The sequence below is a fragment of the Trachymyrmex cornetzi genome, unplaced genomic scaffold (assembly GCF_001594075.2).
Source record: "Trachymyrmex cornetzi isolate Tcor2-1 unplaced genomic scaffold, Tcor1.1 scaffold949, whole genome shotgun sequence".
In the NCBI taxonomy this organism is placed as follows: domain Eukaryota; kingdom Metazoa; phylum Arthropoda; class Insecta; order Hymenoptera; family Formicidae; genus Trachymyrmex; species Trachymyrmex cornetzi.
This window is the reverse complement of record NW_017300299.1, coordinates 327,883-352,658: the sequence shown is the minus strand read 5'-3', so window position 1 is coordinate 352,658 and position 24,776 is coordinate 327,883. Positions and strand designations below refer to the sequence as shown.

Sequence of the window (24,776 nt, the reverse complement as noted above, 5' to 3'; positions counted from 1 at the left end):
TCGACTGTGATTGGTCAATTTCTTACTCTTACTTCTTACTCCGTGTATTGTAGACGGGCCTTTAGAGTATACAGAGGTACAGCATCGTGCAGCGCTCAATCCAAATGTTACAAAATTTGATTGATAGTTGTTTCTCCATGCCAGTGCATGTTAACAAATTATACAAATACAAATACATACAGGTTATACAAATTATATCAATCCATAATTTATCAATATTTTACTTTATATGTTTATATGAACTATTGTAATGAAAGATGTATCTACCGTGCTCCAGTGTTGGTACATGTAATCTAGCTAATTTTTTTTCGGCCATTTCGTTATATAATAAATTTTGTTACAAATAAAAATAATTAACTCAAAGTTAACATGCATTAGCATGGATAAACAACTGTCAATCAAATTTTGTAACATTTGTATTGAGCGCTGTACGATGCTGCACCTCTGCATACTCTAACGCGCAACAAAATTAACAACTTACAGAAATAAATTTATGGATCCTAGGGATTTTCTAGAAATGCCAACATTCGTCCGCCATTTTTTATGGATTTTGTCCGGTAACCTCCAAATCTGTTAGCGTTTTCGGCCCGATCGGGTTTGCACCAATCTGGGTTGGATTAATCTTTCCTATTGGTTGACGTCACACGCTCTACCAATAGGAGAGCGCAAAACGCCATTAATCCAACCCAGGTTGGTGCAAACCCGGCCGGGCCGAAAACGCTATGTAAATCTGTTCCGTTCCATTGACGGTACGATGATGTAAGGTGGTGCGGGACAGTGTGGGGATTATTTTATTAAGAAGACACATAACCAAAAATTGCACATTTTGGACGATATTTTAAAAATAACGCTAGAAAATTGTAACATTTGCGTTTAAGTGTAATAATAATTTTGCTACAATTTAAGAAGACATGAGATTGACATCCAGTTTGTTAAAACACGTAGGAGAATGGTCAAAGAAATATGCAAATTTACCGGAAAGTTACATAGAACGAGCTATGGCACAGGTTTGCACAATTGTCAAATTGTTTTAGTCTGTATATTGTTAAAGAACATAAATTGTATAACCTTATGAAAATTATATTTCAGTTAAATGTGATGAATTTTTAATATATTATAATTTTTTTTCATGCTGATCGAAAGTATCAATAGTTCACTTATGTCCATTTCTATCAATGTAGATTGACTTTAATATCGGTTCAACTTACTTTTCATCTTTTTCTAATTCTTGGATGTAAATTAAACTACATTAATAGAAACAGGTATTAAAAGTAATCCAAGTGAGCTATTAGTGAAGTCTTATATATAGGTATATAGTCTTATATAGGTAGTATGCAAATTCATTTATAACAAATAAAAAAAGGGATTATAAAAAAAATATATATTATTTTTATAATATTACATATTTTTTTGAGAATAATATTAAGATAATGAGTTATAATTTTCGGATTTTGAATGACTGAACTTAAAAGTTGTTTATTTTTACAAGTTGTGTCTATTAGAATTAGTCGTTGCCCTAGTTAATTAAAATTTGATCAAAGTTATTCTGCTCTGCTGATCAATTAGTTAATTATTAATTTTAACATTTTTATTTGTTAATGTATTAAGGTTTATTGGAAAACACCCAACAAGCCAAATTATTTGCCACGCAAGATTCAAAGAAAACAATTTCGTTTCTCAATACACCGTCCATGGACTTATCAATTTCGTCGTGATAATGCACCTGGTAAATTTCATAAATTCATTCACGTAGAGCCTATTAAGGATTGGAGTTTCTTTCGAGGTGATAGGGTACGTTATTTTATTGATAGACTTTTCATAAAAAGTGAAAAGATAAGAGATGATATTAGTAATATTATTTTGATATATAAATATTGTAACATTTGTATAAATTTATATTTTTCTAGGTAGAGGTTTTAGTAGGAAAAGATAAAGGAAAGCAAGGGATTATAAAAGAAATTTATCAAGAAAGAAACTGGGTAATTGTCGAAGGACTTAACACGAAGCTGGAATGTCATACGATGGATAAAAAATATCCTAGTGTATATGTGCAGCAAGAACAACCATTATTAGTCACCACACAAATACAATTGGTTGATCCTTCAGATATGTAAGTATCTATTACATCATAAAAAATTTATGTTATGAAAATAAATGTATAGTGTCAATGTTTATACATTACTAATTTACAAATCGTTGCAGGGAAGCAACTCCGATAGAATGGCGATTCACAGAAGATGGTCAGCGTGTACGCGTATCCATAAGATCTGGTAGAATAATTCCTATTCCTGTTTCAAGCAAAGAAACGATAGATTACAAACTTCCTCAGCTTTATCAAGAGCAAGCAAAAGATACAACTAAAGCTGATGTGGAAAAAATAACTTTCGACGTATGTAAAATACCTCGAATTTGTTTATTTTTATTTATAGATCTTATTATATTAATTAGTTATACATATATACATAAAATGAATGAAGAATTTATAACAATATTAAGACAAATTTTGTGTAGAAACAAAAAATTAAATGCATGTTTTCTATTTATAGCCAGCATTAAAGACTTTTGAGATGGATATCATGGAAAAAATGGATATTAAAGAAGATCGTGTTCCAAAGAAATTTTATTGGTATTAATCATTCTTATATACAATTTGCTGTTATTTTCAATGTACAGCTATAGTATTTAATAAATATATTAAACGGACAAAAGGAAACATAGTTTTCTAATACAACTCAAGAAACCTCACTATCTTTTTGAATGAAAAAATGCGCGAAAATTGCATTTTCCAATATTGCATTTTCCAATTTATCTATTCATTAATTTATAATTTTAACCTTTTTTTCTTGATATTGAGAGATTCTATATCTTTGACAAAAGACATAAGGAGTCTCTGTTTGCAACGCTTTGCATAGGAAATACACAATAAAAAGAGCATTTATAACATTAAATAATAAAAAAACGAACAATTCAGTGCTTTATATATATATAACGAATTTACATTGAATTAAAATACGTAATAATATTGATTAGTATTTCAATCAATAGTTGCTTGTTTTATGCTAAATCGTGTCATTCACACATATCACAGCACAAAATTTTAATAAATGCATATTCCGAAATGCTTTCGTATTATATTTAAATATATATTCCGATATATTTCTTTATATTAATATTCTGTTATGTATGACACTTCCCTTAACTCGACGCATTTATAATTCTGATTTCAATTGAAATTGAGCTAACGATCGATCAGTTCACATTTCAATGACGTTGAAAATTTATGGCCATATGGACGCAAGAAAGCGGAAAGATTTTTTTCCAAAGGGATTCTATTTTTCGAAAATTGAAATGTGTGAGAAGCAATGAAATCTCGAATATTTCATTCAAAATTCAAGTCAAATAGCCCAGATAGCAAAACATGTCCAAAATGGGTCGTAAGATTGTCTTAAGCGACGTCTATAATGAGATTAAGTCCGGATCTACAGTAGGGTTTTAAGCCTTCAGCCATAAGAAATGGGCGAATCACATTCGCTTATTCTTCTTGGATTCAACTGCAATTAGTCAATTTCTTACGGCTTAAGGCTTAAAATATCTATTGTAGATCCGGGATAAAAGCTTAAAATTTAAGCTTTAAGCCTTAAGCCATAAGAAATTGACCAATCACAGTTGAATGTGAGGAAAATAATCGTTGCAATTAGTCCATTTCTTACAGCTTAAGACTTAAAGTTTAAATTTTACGCCTTGAAATTTCATCGTAGTCGCCGCTTTATGCCACTTTATCATAAACAGAAAAAAAAAATGGACTGCAATCGAATGCGGAGAAAATAATCGATTACGATTGACCAATTTTTATAGCTTATGTCTATTGCAGAGTAGGTATTGACTGTGTTCAGCAAAGAAAACTGTTTTGTAACTGTTGTAAAGTGTCCTTTAATATAATTAGTCCTGCCTTTAGTTCATCATTGACTCTAAATGTATAAATCATATTAAAGAATTTTACAACAACTGCAAAGCTACTTCTTTTGCTGAATGCAGCCATTATAAAGACATTTTTAAGCTGTCTTATAATATCTTAAAGATATCTTTACAGTGATTGCGATAAGATATGATGTCTAAAAAACGTTTTAATGACATCTTGAAGACGTCTTGCGTTCCAATTTTGGATATGATGCTGTCTGGAGAATGGATTTGCGAAAATCAATTTAAATTAATCGAAGAATCCGTCTTCGCGGCGCACTTCACGTCAGGCGCGATGTCGCGAGTCGCGATTGCGCGTCGATCGCTGCGGTATTCAGTTCGAAAAAAGTCACGGCCACGGATAAACGCGCGTTTTTACGAGAAGAGCCGTTTTTCCATTGTCAGTTCTCCCGCAGGTTCTCTTCGACTTCCGGGTGCTCTATACCGAGATCGGTGAGTCGTACTTTATCCCGCTACATTCTTAATAAAGATATAACAGGTGTGGGGAGAATGATGATCAGGAAATGAAGCGCGAGGCAACGGGGAGCGCGTCTTTAGCGCGCGACCGTCCGCCATCTTCCTTTCCCTCGTCTCAGATCCCAAGATCTCACGTCTGAAATAATTACATTTCGTCCCGTTATATCCTCACTACCTGCGAAACGACTAATCGTGCAAAACGTCGCGCCTCGTGCCAGAGATAATTTTTCGCTGATAATATCTCGACATACGCGTTATCGTGAACGGAACGGCATTCTATTCATGTACACGCGCGGCGATGTGGTATCTTCGCGTGATTAAGCACATTATATATACCGCTGTTGGCGCATTCGAGCTTCATCGAGATGATCATAACCGGCATGAATGCTTTTGCAACGGAAGCTACTGAAGAACTGTTCAAGATTCAATTGGCGTAGATTTCAGTAGCGATTGGCTCTTTCTTCACGCTGCGAGCAAATTTAAAGTTTATTACTTCTTACGCATAGCCACGAGATGGCGTCAAAATGGCCTTTTTTAAAAAAGAATTTTGTAATTTATTAAAAAAAAATTCTCAAATAAGGGCTTAAACAATATTTGACTGTTTAAACAATTTATCTATCATATGTTTAATTACAAGGGAATTTATATTCTATTATTATTTTGCAAATTTACTTATTATAATGATAATATATATGGATTATTGAATTAAAAGCATTTTTAAATGAATTTAAATTACATAAGTACTAAATTGATTCTACCATTTTTGTAAAGAGTGAACTATAGATAGCAGATGACGTCTAAACTCTTATTTGAGGATTACTTTAACATAAATCTGTTCCGTGGTTTTATTGTGTTATGAGCGACTTCGACTAATTGATTGATATAATCAGCGATTAACTTATCAAGCAATAACTGTACTATCTTGTTAATAACATGTATAATAAAATAGTTGACTTTTTTGTTATTTAATACATGAAAAGAAAAATTCGATTAGGGATAACGATTTATATATATTGTTAGAAATGTTACCATAGGCAATTCCGTCAGTTGAGTTAATCGCCAATTAAATTAATTAACATTTAATCGGAGTCATCCATAGAAAACTGATCTCTCGCGTCATTTTCTCTCTTATTGCTATAACGGCGCATCATTTTGATCACCGTATCGTATGAAAATATTCTATCATTCGTATCCTAATGTAACAGGAACCACTATAATAAGGCGACGGGGTGGCTAAAATCGATTAGAATAGGCAATCTACAATCAGGCTCATATTATAACTATCTACTCAGCTATTTTGCTTGTTGCAAATTCTTAATTCGAACTATTACTGCACGGCCGGCACTATGGAATTATAATGTACGAGCGATTCGTGTTAACAACGTATCGCTTAATTAAATGATTAATTGACATGCCTACCTACTTCATTTCAGTAACGTTATGGTTCGCTTGCGTATGGCATATATTGAAATTTCTATATATATTTCGTTGTCAAAACATACACTATATTAAGATGCTATATCGCTGCTTTTTAATGAAATTTACGAAATAAAAATATTATTCCACGTCTAATCATTGCATATTGAATATGATATTGCATTTTATATTAACGATTCAGATTGGAAATTTGCAATCTTAAGTCTCTTTTTGCGTACTGATTTGATTGCGATGAAACTATTAAAATTGACACTGTATTGTACCGTTAATTTGCATATATTCTGCAGAAAATACTATTTTAGGACTATTTTTGTGCATAAAATGCACAATTCATTTACAAGGCGTTTGATCGGAAAATAAATTAGCAAACCACACAGATTTGCTATTTTCTCTTAACTTTTTGTTAGCACGTGAGCTATTGAATTTATAATAAACGACAATGCAATTAGAGCTGTGAATGTATATGGTAGTTATCGATTAATTTAGACGCTCTTAAAAATAATATCAATAGATCATCTCTTTTTGTAAATCGATGAATTTAGATTTTTGATTATCTGACTAAACAGCGACATTATTTAAATTTATCAGCACGACAGAAAAAGCCTCTCGCGCATATAACATCGGTTCGTATCTAAAATCTCTTGAACAAAACAAATTAATAATATACCTTATTAACCATTATACCTACGTAACAAATATCGATCGAAAAATAATCCAGACGCTTGCTTGGCACATTACTACGTTTCATTTGCATCATGCAATCGGGATTTCGTATTTTTCACGAGGATTTAGTGGCAGGATGCCTGACTAGGAGATTCACTTCACCGTCGTGTAGCTTCTTCATCAAAGACCACGCTTCTATCCTCGACATTCGCGTTACATCGTTACCGTTTACTTCAAGCAATTGGTCCCCGGCTTTTAAGGCACCCGTTTTCTCGGCAGCACCTCCTAAAGATAAAGTCGTAAAGATCAAGTTCAGATAACATATAATATAATTTCTATTATCTTATCATTTCAATATAACAATCGTTATTATTATAATTATCATTATCCTTTAACATGATGTTCGAGCGCAAATATATATTATATACGAAGATTTACCGGTGAATATCTTCTTGATAATTAAAGGTCTATCTCCGAGGGGACTATCTCTGCCGCCTTCCAGGCTAAATCCGAGACCAGCTCCGTCCTTGTAAACCGCCACGGTCGACGGTGGTCCCCACGCTGTGTCCTCCACGTTTCCATTCGTCTCTAACCCTGTACGATTCAAGTTTTTTCATTTACATCGATTCCGTTATCATCAAAATAAATCGTGAGAGTTCTCACGCGAGAAACGCATATATTTTTTTACCTTCGACGATAGTTTCGACACTCGCAGTTCGCGACCTCAGCTTACAGCCATCCTCCATTCTGACCCTCGACACGACCAACACGACCTCCGATCTCGGTTGCTTCAGTACCGCCATGCTCTCCCTGTGTGTGAGACCTCGCGTGCTCCGACCGTTTATGCTGAGGATCCTATCACCCCTCTGCACCCGGCCGTCTTTATCCGCGATAGAGTGCGTCAGTACTCTGTGAACCGTGATCTCCTTCACTTCGCAATCCGCGCCACCAGCCAAAGTAATGCCAACGCTGCCGGTCGGGTTCTCCTTGTGAAGCAAAACAACTATAACATCGTGCGCTCCACGTGCCTCTTCCAAACTCGCCTCCTCGACGAGCTGCGCCAGTTCTTGTTGCGAGATTAGACTGGTACTGCTGGCGAGTGAACTGATACTGCCAAATTGCTCGCCATAGCATCTATCGGTGTCTATTTCCGTCCCGACATTCTCGTCTACGCTGCTGTCTAGACTTGGAAATCGATTATGAGTGTTGCTGGCGTTCTGTTGTGATTGACTATGTATAGGACTGGTATCAACCTTCTCCAAGGCTTTCTTCATATCCGTGACACTGGCGCTGCGTCGGTTTAAGCCACGAGATGTCGGAATCTTCGACGTTGTCACATTTTTTATTCTTTCGACACTTTCTGTCATTTCGTCACCGCTGTCGACAGTTTTGGTTCTTCCTAAGGTGGGTATTTTCGAGACAAAGGGCCTATCCTCCGACAAGGATTCGTTCGAAGTAATAGAGCCTCTTCTCCCGTATCGATTTTCTTTCGAAATTTCCCAAGCAGATTTTACCGGCGAGCTTGGTATTATACCATTCTTTTCAATTTTTGGTTCTGTATTTTGCCCACGGGATAATTTCAAATCTGGCTTAGCGCCAAGTATATCTTCTAGACTCATCTGACTCTTCGATCTACCAAACGTCCCTTCGTCAACGTGTATAGCTGATCTGGAGCGGCTTTTTGTCGTTAAGATCGTTAAAAGATCATTTTGGTCTTCCATATTTTTTCTAGGAGTTGAATTCGCTTTACTTTGTGGTTTCGACATTTCCATCGCGGTGACCTTTATATTGCTTACCGTAGTCCTATTCTTTGAAGATAAATCGTCGTTGGACGCAGTAATAGCGGGTTGGTTAAATATAGAGCCACGACTATTTCTTGTTTCCAAATTTTGAGCTGCGAGAATTGAACTTTTGTCATATTTCGATTTTTCTTCCATTGATCGCGCCAAAGTCTTTACTTCCGCTCGAACCCACATTTTAAGATCGTTTGATGGCTCCAACATTTCAGATTTGGGTGGTCTAACAGCTGGCGGCGGGAAACTCATTTTAGGTGGCAATTTAGGTTTCTCCTCCTCCTTCTTCTGTAACGATTCTTCGTCTTCCGCGAAGGGATCCGCGATTTCTATATACGCAATCTTGATCTCTTGTTTGCTCGCGGGATCGCTCCCCGAGTTATTGCTTATCTGATGAATAGCACCACCGTTCTGGATGGTTTCTTTTACAGCATCTTCGTCGTCTGAGAACTTTCGCTGGATTAGCGGCGATCCGTTCAAATCCCTGCCGCTTCGGCATCTGGCGCTCGCCAGGATATTCTTTCGATTTATCGCCTCCACGCTTTGCGGCTTCAGTACTCTTCGGGATAGAGACTCGGCACTGGCTTGAGACCCGGATGTAAGCGTCGAGGATGTGCTGCAATTTGTATCGGTGCTGTTCGATCGTCTCAATTGTCTCTGAGGAATTTGCGAACTTCTCGAAACAAACTCGTTCGGCTGTGGTGAGCGCGGATTTGACCCGCTGCTGCTGGAAGATGATCTTTCGGTTAGGTATGTTCGTTCACCAAGTACGCCTATCCTGGAGGTGAATTGATCTTTATCGGATGCTGCAATTTGATCTCTGATATCTCGTGCGATTGAAATTCTACTCAAATTATCTGCGATCAAAGGCCGACGTTGGCAGTTTAATTCCGCGGAGACATAAGATCTCTCTGATGAAATGGTAGATCTTTCCGATGGTACCGGAGACATCGGTGGACTGAAGCCGCGAGATATGCTGCTCTGAGAGCTGCTCACGGCCGAATCATTGTCGGAATCATCGTAATCTAAGCGAGCTTTCCTTTGCATTGTCCTCGGCCTAGTACGCGAGCCATCCGGTGAGCTCGTCGTCGAGGCAAACTCGAAGCTGTAATCGCTTCTTGTAGGGCTGCAAATACTCTCCAGGCTTTTCGGTGGCTCCGAAAATGTGGACATTGCTGTTGATTGAGAACTTTTGATCGGGCTGCTGCCATTTATCGTGGAATTTGTCGTCACTGAAGTACCATAAACCGTGAGAGACTTTCTTTTGAAAGCCGGGGAGTACTTGGAGTATATCTGAGGCGCCGGCATCTTGAAGGACGTTGTCGCTTTCAATGGCTGGCTCGCTGTACTGGCGTTGCTGGCTAAGGAACTTTGAGACCCCCACTTGTCTTGAATATTTGCCTTTGGTATCTGAAAAAACGTTCATTGTGTGAACAATGTATTATTTTAAATATTTTTTGCATACAAAATGGAGAAACGTTAAATATTATTCATAAAAATGGATTTTTCAAAGCAATAGCTGATAAATTTTTTGAAATATTATATTATATTATAAAATATATAAAAATTAATATTTTGTATAAGATTCGAATTAAACATCCCATGTTGAATTGCATTATATATGTTTCAAATCTTACCTGATGCAATAATATTGAATCTCGTGATTTAATTTCCGGTAAATCGACGATTGGTTGATCGATTGATACAGTGTCTTTTTCCGGTATAACCAGACCACGTAATTTCGATATTGATCTTCGTCTCTGCTCGATCAGCTGATTCAAGCTGTTTCTCCTTACATCTTCGCCGGGTCGTCTAAACGTGGACGCTAAGGAATTCGTTCTTGAAATTTGTGAGTTACTGATAGAATCGGTTGTCAAAGAATCTCGATCTTGCACAAAGGGTGTCGGGCCGGAAAAACTGGTAGCTCGCGTTAATGAAGGTGTGCTCGTTGGCTTGATCGAGTTGCTAGAATTGTTACAAGAATTTGCAGTTTTACCGATGTTCGAATACACGACATTCTGCAAATTACTGCTTTCCGCGGTACTTGCACAATAATTTTTTGTCGTCGTATTTAAGAAATTCTGCTTGTCGTACAAAGTTGACAATGGGTTAGATAATGATTTTGGCGGAACGATTGGTAACGTCTTCGGAGTCCGCGTAGTTTGCGTAGTTGGACTCAACAGAGCAGGTTGAACAGTCTGAGGCAAACTAAGCGTTCTCTGATTATATTTCTTTGCAGAGTCATGCCCAGTCTTGGCTGAATCGGTGAGATCGAAAGAACTCTGCGTCCTGTCGGCGAAGAAAGACGGTCGATCTTTCTGTTCGTTGCTCTTGTCATCGCAGCAAACGTCTTCGGAGGACTTGTACTTGGAGAGGCGTTTGCTGTTGCTCGTGGCTGCTGCCGCTGTTATGGCATTGGGAAATAGAGGCGTATCAAGATTGCTTTGCGATGAAAACATTGCGATTTTATCTCGAACAGATCGCTCAGACTTGTCGTCTTGTCTCCAGAGATCACCGTTCAAGGAAAACTTTCTTTGCGGAGATTCTATCGTAGGAGTAATTCTCGTATGCAACACTTGCTCTATTTTTGGCGGGCCTGTGAATAATATAACGTACTTTTGCAAAAAGTATAAAAGCATAAAAAAAGGAGATAATATATAAAAATGCAATGTGCTTAAAACAATTTTAAAGGGAGGAGGAATCAATCTTTCCGAAAATATTGAATTTAATAATTTAATAATATATTTTTGATATGTCAGTGTTGCTTCTCGGAGAAAAAAAAGACGAGAAATTTCATTCGAAGTTAGATAAGTAATGAGTACCTGTCAATGGAAGAGGCGGTGGGGTATCAATAGGCGCGTCTTTTTCCACGTGGCTTGGCACTTCTTCGAGCGTCGTCACGGCCTTGTGATAATATCCAGCGATCTCCATCTTCTTCTCACTCATAATTAAATTGCTGGTAGTCGTCTGACAAGAATAAAGAGAACTTCCCACGACGATGGAAGTGTTTTTCTTCGCGATATCTTCCGAAGTGTGATAAGATGATTTTTTTTCTTCGTTAGTAATCTCGGTGGACTTCACATCATGACATATATTATCTACATTGGACGACGTAGCCTTGCCCACTTCAGACCGGACACTCTCCATATTTGCCAAAGCAACTTTGTTTATATCCTGCCTCACGTTTTCAGTGCCTGTGAACGTCATCTTACTATCGGGTAGAATAATGCTTCTCGAACTGACAACGTTGCTGTCGCTCGTGAGCATTTTAAGAGTCTCGCTAGTACGGAACGACTCGTTTTCATTACACAATCCTGCATCATTCGTAGTTATCGTCGCTGTCCTTGTCGTAGCGATATATCTGTACGGTGGCTGGTTGCTACTGTTGTTGAATTCTTGGTACGCTGCTGGAAATTCGTCCCCGTCCGGGGGCAGGCGTTGGCCGCCTCCACAGTTCTCCATCTTACCATTTACCGTGTCTGTAACACCATTTCCGAATACATTCTTGATATTGATATGAAAGTTTCAGTTTTTCGACTATAATATAGTAACTAAAATATTTTAATGTTTATTAATAAGTTATATAGAATTTGTGAATATTTAATTTGTATAAAAAAGGTTTGTTAAAGTACAATATAAATATAATATGATTTTGTTGTGTAATTTCTTGCTAAATGTGATGGAATGAAAGATAATATAATGTATGTGATTGCTGTTTTCCATTACGTTTTAACAAGCTATCGTTTGTATGAAATGTCTGTTTTATTTTCTGATAAGCTAACAAATTCAAGGTGAAACAGAATTTGCGTTAATGGAATTTGAATGGTATTATCTTCGTTTTGCTTAACCAAATATCATAAGTAACGTGGATTCTCGTAAAATATTCAAAAATATTTTATTCTTGAAACGGACTTTTTGCTATTATATATTTATGACAAAAAGTCAACTTGTTGAGAATTCTTCTGCACATTTTGTAAATCTTATTTCAGTGTTCTTCTTTAATAATATAATATGTACTATTATGTTATGCTTTAAGAATTCTTTCGGAAAGAAAATGCATCCGTAAAAATATTTGCACCATTAAATAGCGAACCAGCAAACCACTTGAATGATTCATCGCGCATATATCAACACATTATACATCGCAGTCGTATTATCGTTTAAAAAAATGACATCATCTCTTCGATTTTTCATGCTTTTCGTTTGACGAATCGCAAACGTGTCATTTTGCGATCTTTCACATTTGTCAGAGTTCAATATATTCTAAAGAGAATTCAGTCTCCATCGAATTTCAGAGATTTGTTTTTTACTCGTAAAATCTGAGTTTTAAGGAAAAAAAAACTTGTCTCTCACATTAACCTTATTCTCTTTTATTCCGATTTTATTCCAAATATTTTATTTTACTCTAAATTTTTTGCTTTTAACTTTTTATTTTATTTTGTATAATATAAAATCTCCGAATTTTTTGTCGCTAAATTCGAAAACACAAATTATTTAGTTTATACAGATTTATATGGTCTCAAGGATTTCCACATTCTAAGCCTACTGATAAAACGTTTGCATGTACTTGTTATCTAGTTTAACTAGGAATATTTAAATCGAATAAGTTACTGTACCGTTAACAACGTAATTTCTCGTAATGAAATACAAAGTTTTATTTAAAATTTTTTTTATTTATCTATGAGTGTGCAAATGAGATTCTTAAAATATCCAACTGCTCGTAAATTGCAAATCATTAGTGCATATACTGTCGCATTGCCGAACGCTTACGTACGCCGTCATACCGCGAAACTATGACTAATTTTAATTCACGGTTAATAAAGCGCACCGCGCTAACTCCTGATTAACATTCCTGGCGTAGTGCACAGCACGACGTAACTAATCGTTGATCGTATGCACGTGCAACAGATGCAACTTTCGCGCAACTTGATGGTTTTCGATGCATCATCCAGACGATCGCACCATATTTGTACCGGTATCAGAGACACTGCATATGTTATTGTGTGCGTAAATGCATTCGAGTATACGTGAATCTTATTCATTTTTATAATTCAACATTTATTTAGTTGGCAAATCAACTACAATGTGCGATCTGTATACATCAATATTTAATTAGAAAAATTCGCAGTAAATAATTTAAACGAATATGATAATAAATATATAAATAAATATATTATAAAATAAATATATAAAATAGAGAAATAATAGATTCAAATAAATTAAGAAATTATAATTTTTGAAATGAAATTGCTTTTTATATTGTCTCAAAATGATTAAGTAATAAAAAACATTCGCAAGTGTCAACCGTTGTATCGTATTTCCGTCTTGACAACTATTTGATTACGAGTTTGTTAAGTTATAATTATCATATTATAACCAATTAGCTAAACTAATTATGTAAATTAAGATCTTATCTGTTATTTTTTAATATTATTTCACAGTAAATTATATATATTGATAACAAAACTAGAAAAACATATGAAAGATAGAGGCTCAATAGTGTGCGCTCTGTGTTCACTAATGCATTAAGTTGAAAGTAACCGATAAAGAAACGGATAATATACGTTACATACAAGGTATACCTGATGAGACGATGGGTACAACATTCAGAATTCGCGAAGCCCACTCTTGTTTTACAACCACTTTGCGAGTATTAAGTTGGCAGGCAATTAATTTTAATCATCGAAGAGTATATAACTCAGCTCGCGATTATGGCAAACTTTCACGTGGAAGAAGTTCATTGTGCGTTTTGCGCCAGTCTGAGTTTAGTCGGCACGAAACGATTCTGAAGAAGAACGTTGATGTATCGTCGTGATGAAGGAGGAAACAACAGAGCAGAATTTCTCGTTCGTGCTGGCAAGAAGGCTGTCGTAAGACTGGGCGACATTGCCTGTCGAGGCCAGCTTCCGCGGTTAGCACCGACATCAAGCGCTTTCATGCACGAGAGGAGGGATAGTCTCGCGTTTTCAGTGTATCACCGCGACCACGTTTTTAATTTTGCTGCACAGAATTATATTCTTTGCAAACATTATACCGTATGCGAAAAATTAGCGTGTATTTACGTGTCATTTTGTTCTTCACTCTCGATCTCCGAGTCTGCGTTTTTCCTTTTAATTTCTTCTTTGATTTTTTTGGATTGGATGCCATCCAAGTGCGCGTCATTTCTTGTTACAATATTTCACGTTCGCAGATGTTCGAAATTTGTTTCTAATCCATCGAGACAATAGCGAAATAGCTACAGAGGCACATGTGTCATAAATTAGCTGCATCATGAGACATAACAGTTTCTCTTGGAATTCGTAGATCTGTGTCTTGTGTACTAGTTTGCGGATGTCGCCCGAACTGTTACGTGAGTCGATTAATCTTATGGAATGTGTCAACGAAACGAAACCGTTTGCTCGTCGAAGAAAAGTCGTAGGACGCAAACCGGACGATCTATGTTGACCAGGGTATACCGCTATGCGATATAATCGGCTTTAAGATGAATTGTCGACGATTTTGTCATGCCACCGAGTTACGTCGCTTGATAATTCCGTGAACGTTTAAATGATTCATTAATAAAAACCGAAGAATGCATCAATTTATAGATTGAAATTAGATTGATTTATAAGATAAGCATAACAGTAAAGTTTATAAATCTAAATCACGATGCAAACACATTGGAAAATTTTTACATCTATCAGTGATAGATACAACATGTTACATATATTTTTTACATTCTACAAATTGTAGAACAACTATAACAGTAACAATTCTTGATATAGAAACAATAGATCGGTGAATGAACGATATTAAGGATGCAATTTTATTTTATCGTGACTAAGATAATTCTTATTATGCACGCCCATATGCATGATGCTATACAGGTATGATATATAATAGTGGTTATACCATACGTAAATTACGGTTGTGAGTTACATCATCGTGATGCATATAGTTTCTGAAAGCGAAGATTACGTCTGTCGCAATGAGCAGCAAACGGCTTTCTTCGTGGAATACTGTTTTGGAAAAGAAAGGAGGCAGACCGCAAAATCAGTGCCGTCACTAAAAGCCACTTGTCCTTGGCACCGAGATCCGAATTGCCCATGTTGCGTCAATGTACTGGAAGCGTAGAACCTTGTAACACGATTATTAAATGTTATATTTATCTCCTCTAATAATGGTCTCCCTCTTTTTGTTTCATCAGTCGATGTGATGATCGTGCGACATTCGCGTCGTTAAACGTCTTAAATGATATATTGTCTGATGTGAAGCAATGTATTTAGCAATAAATCCGCGCGTTACAGCGTATAAATCATTGATTTTCAAATGCCGAGTGAAACGCGATGTTCTTTGTATTCAGTTCGTTGATTTTTCGAAAGAAACATTTTGTTCTTTTACTTCAAAATTGACACAACTGAAAAAAATGTAATTTTTAGTTTCTATAAATGAGTTAGATAAAGATTACTCTATCGATTATCAAACGAAAATTAACTTTTATCTGCCAAATAACATTTGCGTCGTTTTTAATAAAATAATACTTTCTATAAGGGTGACACACTTTGAGTTGTATCGATGTTTGATGAATTATTTCAGATTTGTTATAAATGATGAATTTGATTAATTTTGTAGGATATCAAAATTATCACAACTCAATAACAAAAAAGATGGTTTTTTAAGGATTATGAAAATGAAAAAAAATAACATTTGAAGTAAGAATATATTCTTTTTATCAATATTATTTTATTAATCAATAAAATAATATTAGCAAAAAGAATATATATTTCTATTAAGTCAAAAAAATAATTTCCCCTTTTTCTGAAAATTTTAATCTTTTTAATTATGTCACTTTTGAAGTAAAGAAGCGATGATGGAAAAGTGAATATCACGGATTGTGTCATAACATTGTACATTTTACCAAATTTATATATCACTTAATTTATCACTTTCAAAAGAGTCTCTTTTCGTGGCTTAGATTGGATAAAGCAACTTAATTCATTGAACATTAAAAAGTTCATCTCAAGTTGCAGAGATTTAGAAGTGACTTCGTATTCCTTGCTACTTACATTTCGTCACGTAATACTTATTTGATCGTTGTCTTGTAAAGATTATTCGTATTAATAACAGCTCAGCAATTCATGACTATTCCGCGTAACATTCTGGTTTTTGCAATTTGATTTTTTGTATACACGCGCGCGCGTTTCTTCGTGCTCAACAACCGTTCACAAAGCTACACGAGAAGAAATGTTCGATAGCGTTCAGCGTAATAACGACCGTGTAGATATTAAATAATCCATGCCGAACCGCCGTGTTGTTCGAACGATGAACTCGAATAAAGGGACAACCGATATGGTTGATTCAAATGAGTGTTGCAAAATCCAATGTTTTACTCACATTGTAATCTCACATTCTAATTCACATATTACATCACCTTTCTACCTTTTCCATGATACATTGTGGTATCGTACGCTGTCGCGAATAGTTAGATCCTTAAATAAGACACAGATTCGTGCTGACACGAGCATAATATCCATTTATCACATTTAACTTTTGACACACTCTCGCGCGGAAGTGAGAAGTGTCATATCGCGAGAAATTCATTTAACGCCCTGCACGCCGCGGATTAATTCTCACATTTTGTAAGAAGGGATGCCGAAATGCAGTTGCTCAGCGCGCTTAACTTCTTATAGAAAGCAGATCGGGAAATCGATCGAAATTTCAGGAATGTCCTTTTTCCATTGAATCCAGAATCCATATAGGTGAAATCTCCAATTTCTAATATAACAGTAAAAGATTCAACCAAGTTCAACATCATATTTTCGTCGTTAAGTGTCAGCCCGATCGACCTATCGTAGGCAGAAATAAAATGTTACATCACGGAAGTGTCGCGTCTCGCAATGACGATTAATTCTCTCTACGATATCTACGATAAAATCGGCAATACTCTCGAACAAATCTTGGACTACCTAGCGTACTATGTACTATGCAGTCGAGTATATGCAGACCATAAAATCTCGACATGGTGCGGCGCGGCGCGGTGTCTGGCTGATGTTCGCGCGTGGTTTTCCGAGAGGATTTGACACGGCGTGAGCAGTCGGCAGCACATTTTTGCCACTGCACCGGCTAGACAGCGAATATTCCTCGTTCAGAAATAAGATTCCAGAATGCGGAAACATTGGCATTAAACGCGGCGGCCCGATGTACGTGCTTCGAGAGGCCGATGACGCTTACCATCGCCGACTTCGCTCGTGCCTTCGTGGGAGCGGGCTGTAAAACGAGTAGGAAGCGAATCACTCCGCGAGAATCCTATCCAATTAATTTTTTACGGAAAAATAGAAAAAGACTGATAGCGACCGTTCGTTGCATATACTCGCGGAACTACCGTGTCCGAGACAAAACTGCGAGGATACATATCTGCGTGCAAAGATAAAAGACGAGGAGAAAGGCATTCGTTATTATTATATCCACAGTCTAGCAAGTCTGTACTAACAAATGGCTTTAAGTTTACATAAAAAAATTAGATGATTAAATACGATTTTACAAGAACGAAGGATTCTTAATTTAAAATCATCATTATGTGTATAATTTTGTCTTTATCTTTGTCTGATCTCAACCAATGTAACATCATCTGTATGCATATCTGAAGAGGGCTCAATCGTGAGCCGAAACTTGTAATATATCTATATATATATATATATATATGAATTTTAATCGATTATAGAATATTATATTATACACACTTTTCGTCCGAGTTTGTTTTAAAATATTTCGTTATATTTGACTCTGATGTGCCCTGTAAACTCTCGATATTAGATGAGATGCCTCAATTTCCTGTCGCATTTCGATCTCTCTTCCATCGACGCGCGTTATGTACTACTCTTAATTTTTACTTCCTTGTAAAAGCAGTTAGCATTTAAATAATAACTTTGGGATAACTTTGTTGATTACTCGATTAGGCTGTAAATTACAGATTTTAAGAATTTCTTTCTATTTTGATTAAGAATCGTGACTTCGATATTCGGGCGAGCAATGGCACGATCGGCACTGCTTGCTGCTGTTTTACAAGACAACGTGAGGTATTTGTTACTCAGCGTTACTAGTTTCGAGCGAGATCGTGCCATGTCAGGAGGATCTCAATGTGAAGTTCGCAACACGATCGAGGGCGAATTCTTGTAGACTTTCACCGAGCCGAAGGACGAGAGATTGGCGTAAACTGCAAGGTATTCACGTGGCTTAATACTATTGTTACCAATCCGGCCGATCCGGTACACTGACCGTACGTCGTATGTCCGCTTGACATTTTCGTTTCATTTTGCGAAGGAGTTTGACACGACGCTGTAACCCGGAATTATCGTTACCCGACGATGAATACAATCTACGGCCCACTGCACATGAACGCAATAGTATTGTCGAAATCGTCGAGTCATACCTTAATGTTTCCGCGATAAGATCGTTCGGGAAAGTAATATGCTGATCTCAGACAAGTTTTTGCGGCTCTACATTGTTCGCCGATTGTGCAAAAAATCGAGCGCTTTTATCATTTAAGCCTGTTTTGAGATATTTAGATCTATGAAAGAGAAGTATGGATATTTCGTAGATCTTTAACAATTTCTATTTCTCTACCTTTGTTCGGGTTCTTGCTTTCCTCCTCCGTGTATTCTGCAATCTTGCTCACGCGGTCTGCTTCGTCATCTCGCGCTGCAACAAATGTGCACGTACTTTTATTTATTGTACGTGGTGTGTAACCATTACCGTATCAACCTTTAAGCATAGCATGTCTGTGCGGGAAAGGGTATAACTCTGTTCACCAGCCGTAACTACGATCGTACGAGAAATCACTGTCATTTTGTCGAAATAGCGAAAGTAACAATTGCCCGAAGGCGACAAGTAAAGAAAAAGAATCAGATTGAAATGAACAATAATTCGTATCTTTAAATCACGCCTGTAATACTTGTATAAAATATATGTTTTTATATACGCGTTAGCAATTATGCGGTTAGCGAAATCACTTTATGGATGACATTTCAATTAAGAAAAGTTAACGCGGCGTGGCGGTCTCATGGAGGAGACGTACGAAAGAGACGTATACAAAGAGGTCACTGATAATGAATCGAGGTAATAGTTTGCCGTCGGCACAGCTGCACCGTTGACTCCAGTTGACTCGCGCTTATTAAACACCAGATACATCGAATACGTGCATGTGCATCAAAGTGCGAAGTTCCTATAAAGTCCCGAAATCTTTTTTATTTAACACACTCATCAAAAATTTCGCTGACACGATATTCTTCATTTCTAAAATAATAATTTCGTATTAATAAATTTTATTATGATTAACATAGAAAACTTAATTTTTTTATCTGAAATTTTTCTTCTGTAAGATTTAATTCGCGCATGCATTTCGTGTTCGGATGATCGCATTTGCGAAAAGCGGCTGATCGAATTGAACGGTTAGGGAATAAAGGACTTGACTTTTTTTACATTGTGTCGACGATGTACTGCATTCTTGGCTGGTGAACACTCGCGACGGCGAGCGGTTTAGTCGCACGACTTTAGTTATTTTACGACTTCTTGTATTATGGTTTTTCTTCTGTTCACGTGAACGCATCGTGACTTTTACGTAAATTGTCTTTGTGGATATCCTAATGAATTTAAAGAATACTGTATCACCATTAGTTACTATAGTCATTTAATGAAAAATTTGCGTGAAAAATATTCAAAAATGAAAAATTAGTGAACTGAAGTCTGTGATATACAATGACCTTTTATTTAATGTGCACTTAGGTGTAATTGATTTCAAGTTGAAAAGAATTAAGAGCGTGCGATCTTTGAATTATTTTATACATCACAATATTTTTCGCAATAGTTAATTATTTTCCAAGTTATCAAACAAATTCAGAAATGGGAAGAATGATAAGAAGGGGAAGGCGAGATAGATACAGAAAGAAAGAAAGGACCGTGCAAAGTTCAGCGAGCCCAAGAAGGGCAGATGCACGGAAACCAAACGAGCGAGCGAGCGAGAGAGAGAGAGAGAGAGAGAGAGAGAGAGAGGCAGAAGGAAGGAAGTAGAAAGAGTGAGAGAGATCGAGAGCTGTAAGGAGCCGAAAGAGAGAAAAGGGAGCAACGAAAAATAAGAAAAGTGGTTCCCCTCTTCGGTCCAAGAGGTTGGGAGCGGGTGGCCTTGAGCAGGTCATCACCTCCGGCTGCGGTGGTGATGCTGCCTGCGCTGGACCATCTTAACTTCTTCTTCTTCTTCTTCTTCTTCTTAACTCCTTGAACCGCCTTCTCTCCTCTACCATCTCCCATCTTCCATCTCCTCTCCTTGCTAACCTTTTCCTCCTTTCTTCTCCCCACGTTCATCTTTCGCTCCATCCTCGTTCTTTCTCTCTTCCTTACGTCTCATCCGGCTCGCCAGAGTTACTTTGTCACCCCTTCTCTCTTTCTCCTCTTGCCCTTCTTGTTCTCTCTTTCTCGCTTTAGACGCTCTTTACACTTTCCTAAAGGCCTTCGCTCGGCCGCAGAAACAATCCGTTCGTGCTAACTCTACTTCAACCGAACCGATGTGGTGAATGCACTAACGTGGTACCGAGAAGTCAAGGGCCAGTCGTACCAAGAAAAGTCCTTAACTTTTTTTCACTTCGAGAAATGTATGAGGCACTGCATACAATTCGATTCAATCTAAACATCCACCTTTACAAAAGATCGAGTATCGAACGATGAGACATAGCGAGAGACGATTTCTCCTGTCCGAAAGCTGTTTTAAATTACATCGTCCAATCCCATTAAAAATCTATTCTCCTTCAGAAAAAGGTGTCAGTCGTAATATCGCCTGCTTTCATTATCGCACGCGCCAGACAAGGTCTGGTATCTGGTACAAAAACCGTAAATTATCGGGCGTGTTACCGAGTCAATTCCGTCGTTTCCGCGGCGGGGAAGGATCACGCAAATTGCGTTTGACAAACTGGATCGGTGGTAGTTGCCGCCTTCTCGCGAGCGTAATGATCGGCGCGTGGCTACGTGGCGCACGTAAGGAACCGGACGTTGCACGAGCATCGTTGCATCGCGAGATCGCACAAGCCGGGGCGCGGGGGAAGAAATATTTTCAGACCCCGATCGGATAAAGTTGTAACGCTCGAGGTGGATTTTATAGAACGTTTAATGCGTGTTTTCTGTACACTCCGTGTCTAGCGAGTGATCGAGAAGCGCGCTAAGAGTCGTGTTATTTTCTTCTCTAGGTGCAACATTCCGACACTCGCTTCTCACGCTCGTCGAAAGTGCAGTCGGCACGCCGCCCGCGCCGAGCCGAGCTCTACACAAATTGCCGGGCGTGACGAGGATTTCGTGTCGTTTCCGAGGGAAAGGATCACGCAAATTGAATTTGACACAGTAGATCGGTGGTAGACCCACCCCTTCCAGGATGTAATGATTGGCGCGTGGCAATCCACCCACGCATATCACGCTCGCGAACGCGAATGCAGCGGATTACGCACGTGCATAGAATCGTAGATGAACGTTTCACTCATAGAATCACTAATTCAATCTTGCTTATTACTGCAGTGAACTCGTTTGTTGTTTGTCAATTTCATATAGCATCCTTTTAAAAAGTAGTCTTCTATGTTGTCCACTTTTTATGTAGAAACGATAAATCTCTCATGATTACAGTTATAACCGATGGGCAGAGAAGTTTAATTCTATTAAAAATAAGTAAAAAAGTGTCAATATCTATGTTGTAAATCACATATAAAAGAAGACACGATACCTGCCGTTCACACCGACGCGACGTTTCGGTGTTGCCGCGCCGAACAACGAATACGAAGGACCGGATCGTCCAAGTTGGTGTGCGGACTTAAGTGAATGAGGAAGATAAACATAATAATTACGGCAAATTGAGGCCTGCCACTGAAAACAGTATTGTGGCGAGCAGAGAGGAGGCGAGAGAAAGAAGCAAACGGTACGCGGGCCATGGTCGCGAAGTACTATATCGGTGGAATAAATGCGTTTAATGTACTTGGCTAAGCGGTAGCGTGGGTGAGCAGGAGAGTTTATCGGGAAACGCATTTAGACCTACAGTCATCTGTGGATTATGCATACGAGCTCCAGGAATATTGTGAATTCATTAACGTCGTCTGTTCGTCGCTGATAACTTTTTCTCAGAACATTATTTTCAATAGAAATGCTTAGTTTTTTCCCAGGAATTTAGTAATTAATTATCAAGAATTGTCTTTTTTTTCTACGTCCTCTTTATCATGATTTTACTTTGAAATTTGAAATGGCGAGTAACAATACGAAATCGTTGTGACACATGCTCGACCGGAAGTGCGGTATTTGTCGCGTGGGTCGGTATTCTCAGGCGATACTATAAATTGTTCTAATCTCGCGAGCAGTAATAGGCGTATCCATTCTCGTGTTCGCAATATATTGGTAAGGTGGGAAGACACGTTGCACATAGAAAAAGAACACTTATTTTACCAACTCTTATCGGAGCTTTTAATTTCTTCGCGAACGAAACTATGCTCTCATCGTCAAGTTTCATATTAAGATTTCTCATAGGTTTGAATAATTTCTTACGCAGTTGGAGAAGCTTAATACTTGACTGACTGACTAACCAGTAGATGTGCTTTTTATTAAAGTTCTAAGTAATATTTTTTATTTAAAAAATTACATTGAGAAAAATTAAAAATTAAATTGTTGAAAATGGATGAATCAGAAGATTCTGATCATATCAATAAAAATTCTGGTTATCATAATTGTATATTGTCTAGTTATCTTGACTAGAATTTTGAAGATATGATTACAAATCTTTTGGTTCGTCCATTTTCAATCAGAAATTGTTTTCAGTACATAAACAGAATTCTCTAATTTTTATCCTGATAATGATTTTCGCTAACTAATATTTTCGTATTTGTTTTGGGGGATATCACACACAGAGCGATAAATTATTTCTGAATCGCATTCCAATTTATATCGTGTCTCACTTTATTATATAGAGGCGTTATAACGAATTGAAAGGTGCATCGATTTCGATTAAGTAACGACCTCGACCTAGTGAATTACGTGTTGCATTCGGGAATTTAGCCCCGCGGCTGTGATCAAGCCTTTCGCATACCTACGCCTGCACGGAGCAATGAAGTTTGCTTTCGGTGATCGCGTCCAGGCCGGTTTTGGATGCCGCAATGCCGCGGGCTACTCGTCCTTTTTAGACCCTAAAAGTGATCTCAAATAAAAATAACCGCGACGAAATTGTCGAGATAGAAACGACGTTTTATTGCCTGCTCGAGATATCCTATTTTTAGCAGCATGACATTTCGAAAGAGGAACGTTGTGGTGTCAACGTACGAAGTACATTTTCCAAATTACTTCACTGTCTTCTTTTATTTTGTCTTGGCACATGTGTTTATTTTAGCTAAGTACAGAAACCGCAAACGATGTATCTTATAAGAAGAGCCGCGGTCTCTTCTATGCGGCGATCTTCCGCCGTCGCGAATACCTACACGTGTATCTCGATGCACGCGATGTATAAGGCGCGCTGTTAGTGTAATAATAAACTCTCTTGAACGCCGCGGCATGGCTAACAGAATGTATCTTGCGAGTCACAGTGACTGACTACTTGGCGCCTGCACCGATAAACCAACCCTGGCTCGTACTCGTGCACGATTGTCGGTCGTGCACACGTTTAATACGTACGCTCGCGTACGCTGACACTAGAGACGCGGACGATGAATGAGCTAATTGTGCTTTCTGATGAGCGAGACCCGTCGTCTCTTTAGTCTTTTATCTCTTTTCCGCCGTGAGTGACGTATGCGCGCACTTGCCGGCTGTCGCTCGAAAAATCCGGACGCGATATTGTAAGAAAGAAATATTTATTTTAAATAAAAAAATTATCTATATTATATAATTGATGATAATTATGAAAAATATCGAGATATATAAAATTATTCTCTATGTACCTTAATGAACATATCGTTTTTCTCTCATTTCGGACAGATATTATATCGTCCACATAAAGAAAGTCTTTAAATAGGATTAGTAAAGTCCAGCAGAATGTCCCATTTTCAGAATGATTTTATACGACGGTATATTTTGTGGGGTCTTATTTGAACTTACAATAATAAGCCTAAACGTGATCTCTGAAAGAAAAACTGGGCACATCGACAAATACTTTCAGGCAGGTGTAGTCCATCCGCGACGCCAGCAGCTGCCTCTTATGGATCCCTTAGCGTGCTTTACCCTTGAAGTTCAGAAAATATCACAGCGCGTATGCGTAACAGCTGTGCATTTTTCTGTGGGTGGCGACCAGTGAAAGTGAGTCTTCGAGGTCGACATCGGATAAAAATTTCATTCTATTTCATCTTAAGTTGGATACAACAGTGTGAAAATATTCCAATGCGATGCTATGAGATTTCAATGAGAGCTAACGCGCGTTTGTTTCCATCAATCGTAATAGCATTTAAACGTTTAAACGATTATAGAGAT

At 37.5% G+C, this 24,776-nt stretch overlaps 2 protein-coding genes across 3 annotated transcripts in view; one reads left to right on the top strand and one right to left on the bottom strand.

Annotated features, from left to right (window-relative positions):
- Positions 1-681: 681 nt before the first annotated feature.
- mRpL24 (mitochondrial ribosomal protein L24) lies at positions 682-2,704 on the top strand. Its single transcript, XM_018520969.1, has 6 exons — positions 682-749; positions 910-1,007; positions 1,609-1,791; positions 1,908-2,110; positions 2,203-2,389; positions 2,547-2,704. Exons 2-6 carry the CDS (start codon positions 912-914, stop codon positions 2,631-2,633), a joined length of 756 nt encoding a protein of 251 aa, XP_018376471.1. The 5' UTR covers positions 682-749; positions 910-911; the 3' UTR covers positions 2,634-2,704.
- Positions 2,705-5,464: 2,760 nt separating this feature from the next.
- LOC108769786 (uncharacterized) overlaps positions 5,465-24,776 on the bottom strand; it is a 30,522-nt gene continuing 11,210 nt past the window's right edge. Inside the window, exons 4-9 of one of the 2 annotated variants that reach the window (XM_018520977.1) lie at positions 18,930-19,004; positions 11,150-11,806; positions 9,965-10,923; positions 7,223-9,737; positions 6,973-7,128; positions 5,465-6,819 (exon numbers count right to left, since the gene is read on the bottom strand). In XM_018520977.1, the coding sequence (XP_018376479.1) occupies positions 6,650-6,819; positions 6,973-7,128; positions 7,223-9,737; positions 9,965-10,923; positions 11,150-11,806; positions 18,930-19,004 (4,532 nt within the window). In that variant the 3' untranslated portion in view covers positions 5,465-6,649. The remainder of the gene's footprint in view (positions 6,820-6,972; positions 7,129-7,222; positions 9,738-9,964; positions 10,924-11,149; positions 11,807-18,929; positions 19,005-24,776) is intronic. The other variant, XM_018520978.1, reaches the window with a different exon arrangement.

Bases quoted from the DNA above. Each gene is read 5' to 3' on its own strand.
- mRpL24 (XM_018520969.1), top strand. From the start codon at position 912: ATGAGATTGACATCCAGTTTGTTAAAACACGTAGGAGAATGGTCAAAG. The intron at 2,111-2,202 runs GTAAGTATCTAT...AAATCGTTGCAG, and splicing joins TTGGTTGATCCTTCAGATAT to GGAAGCAACTCCGATAGAAT. The intron at 2,390-2,546 runs GTATGTAAAATA...TTCTATTTATAG, and splicing joins TGGAAAAAATAACTTTCGAC to CCAGCATTAAAGACTTTTGA.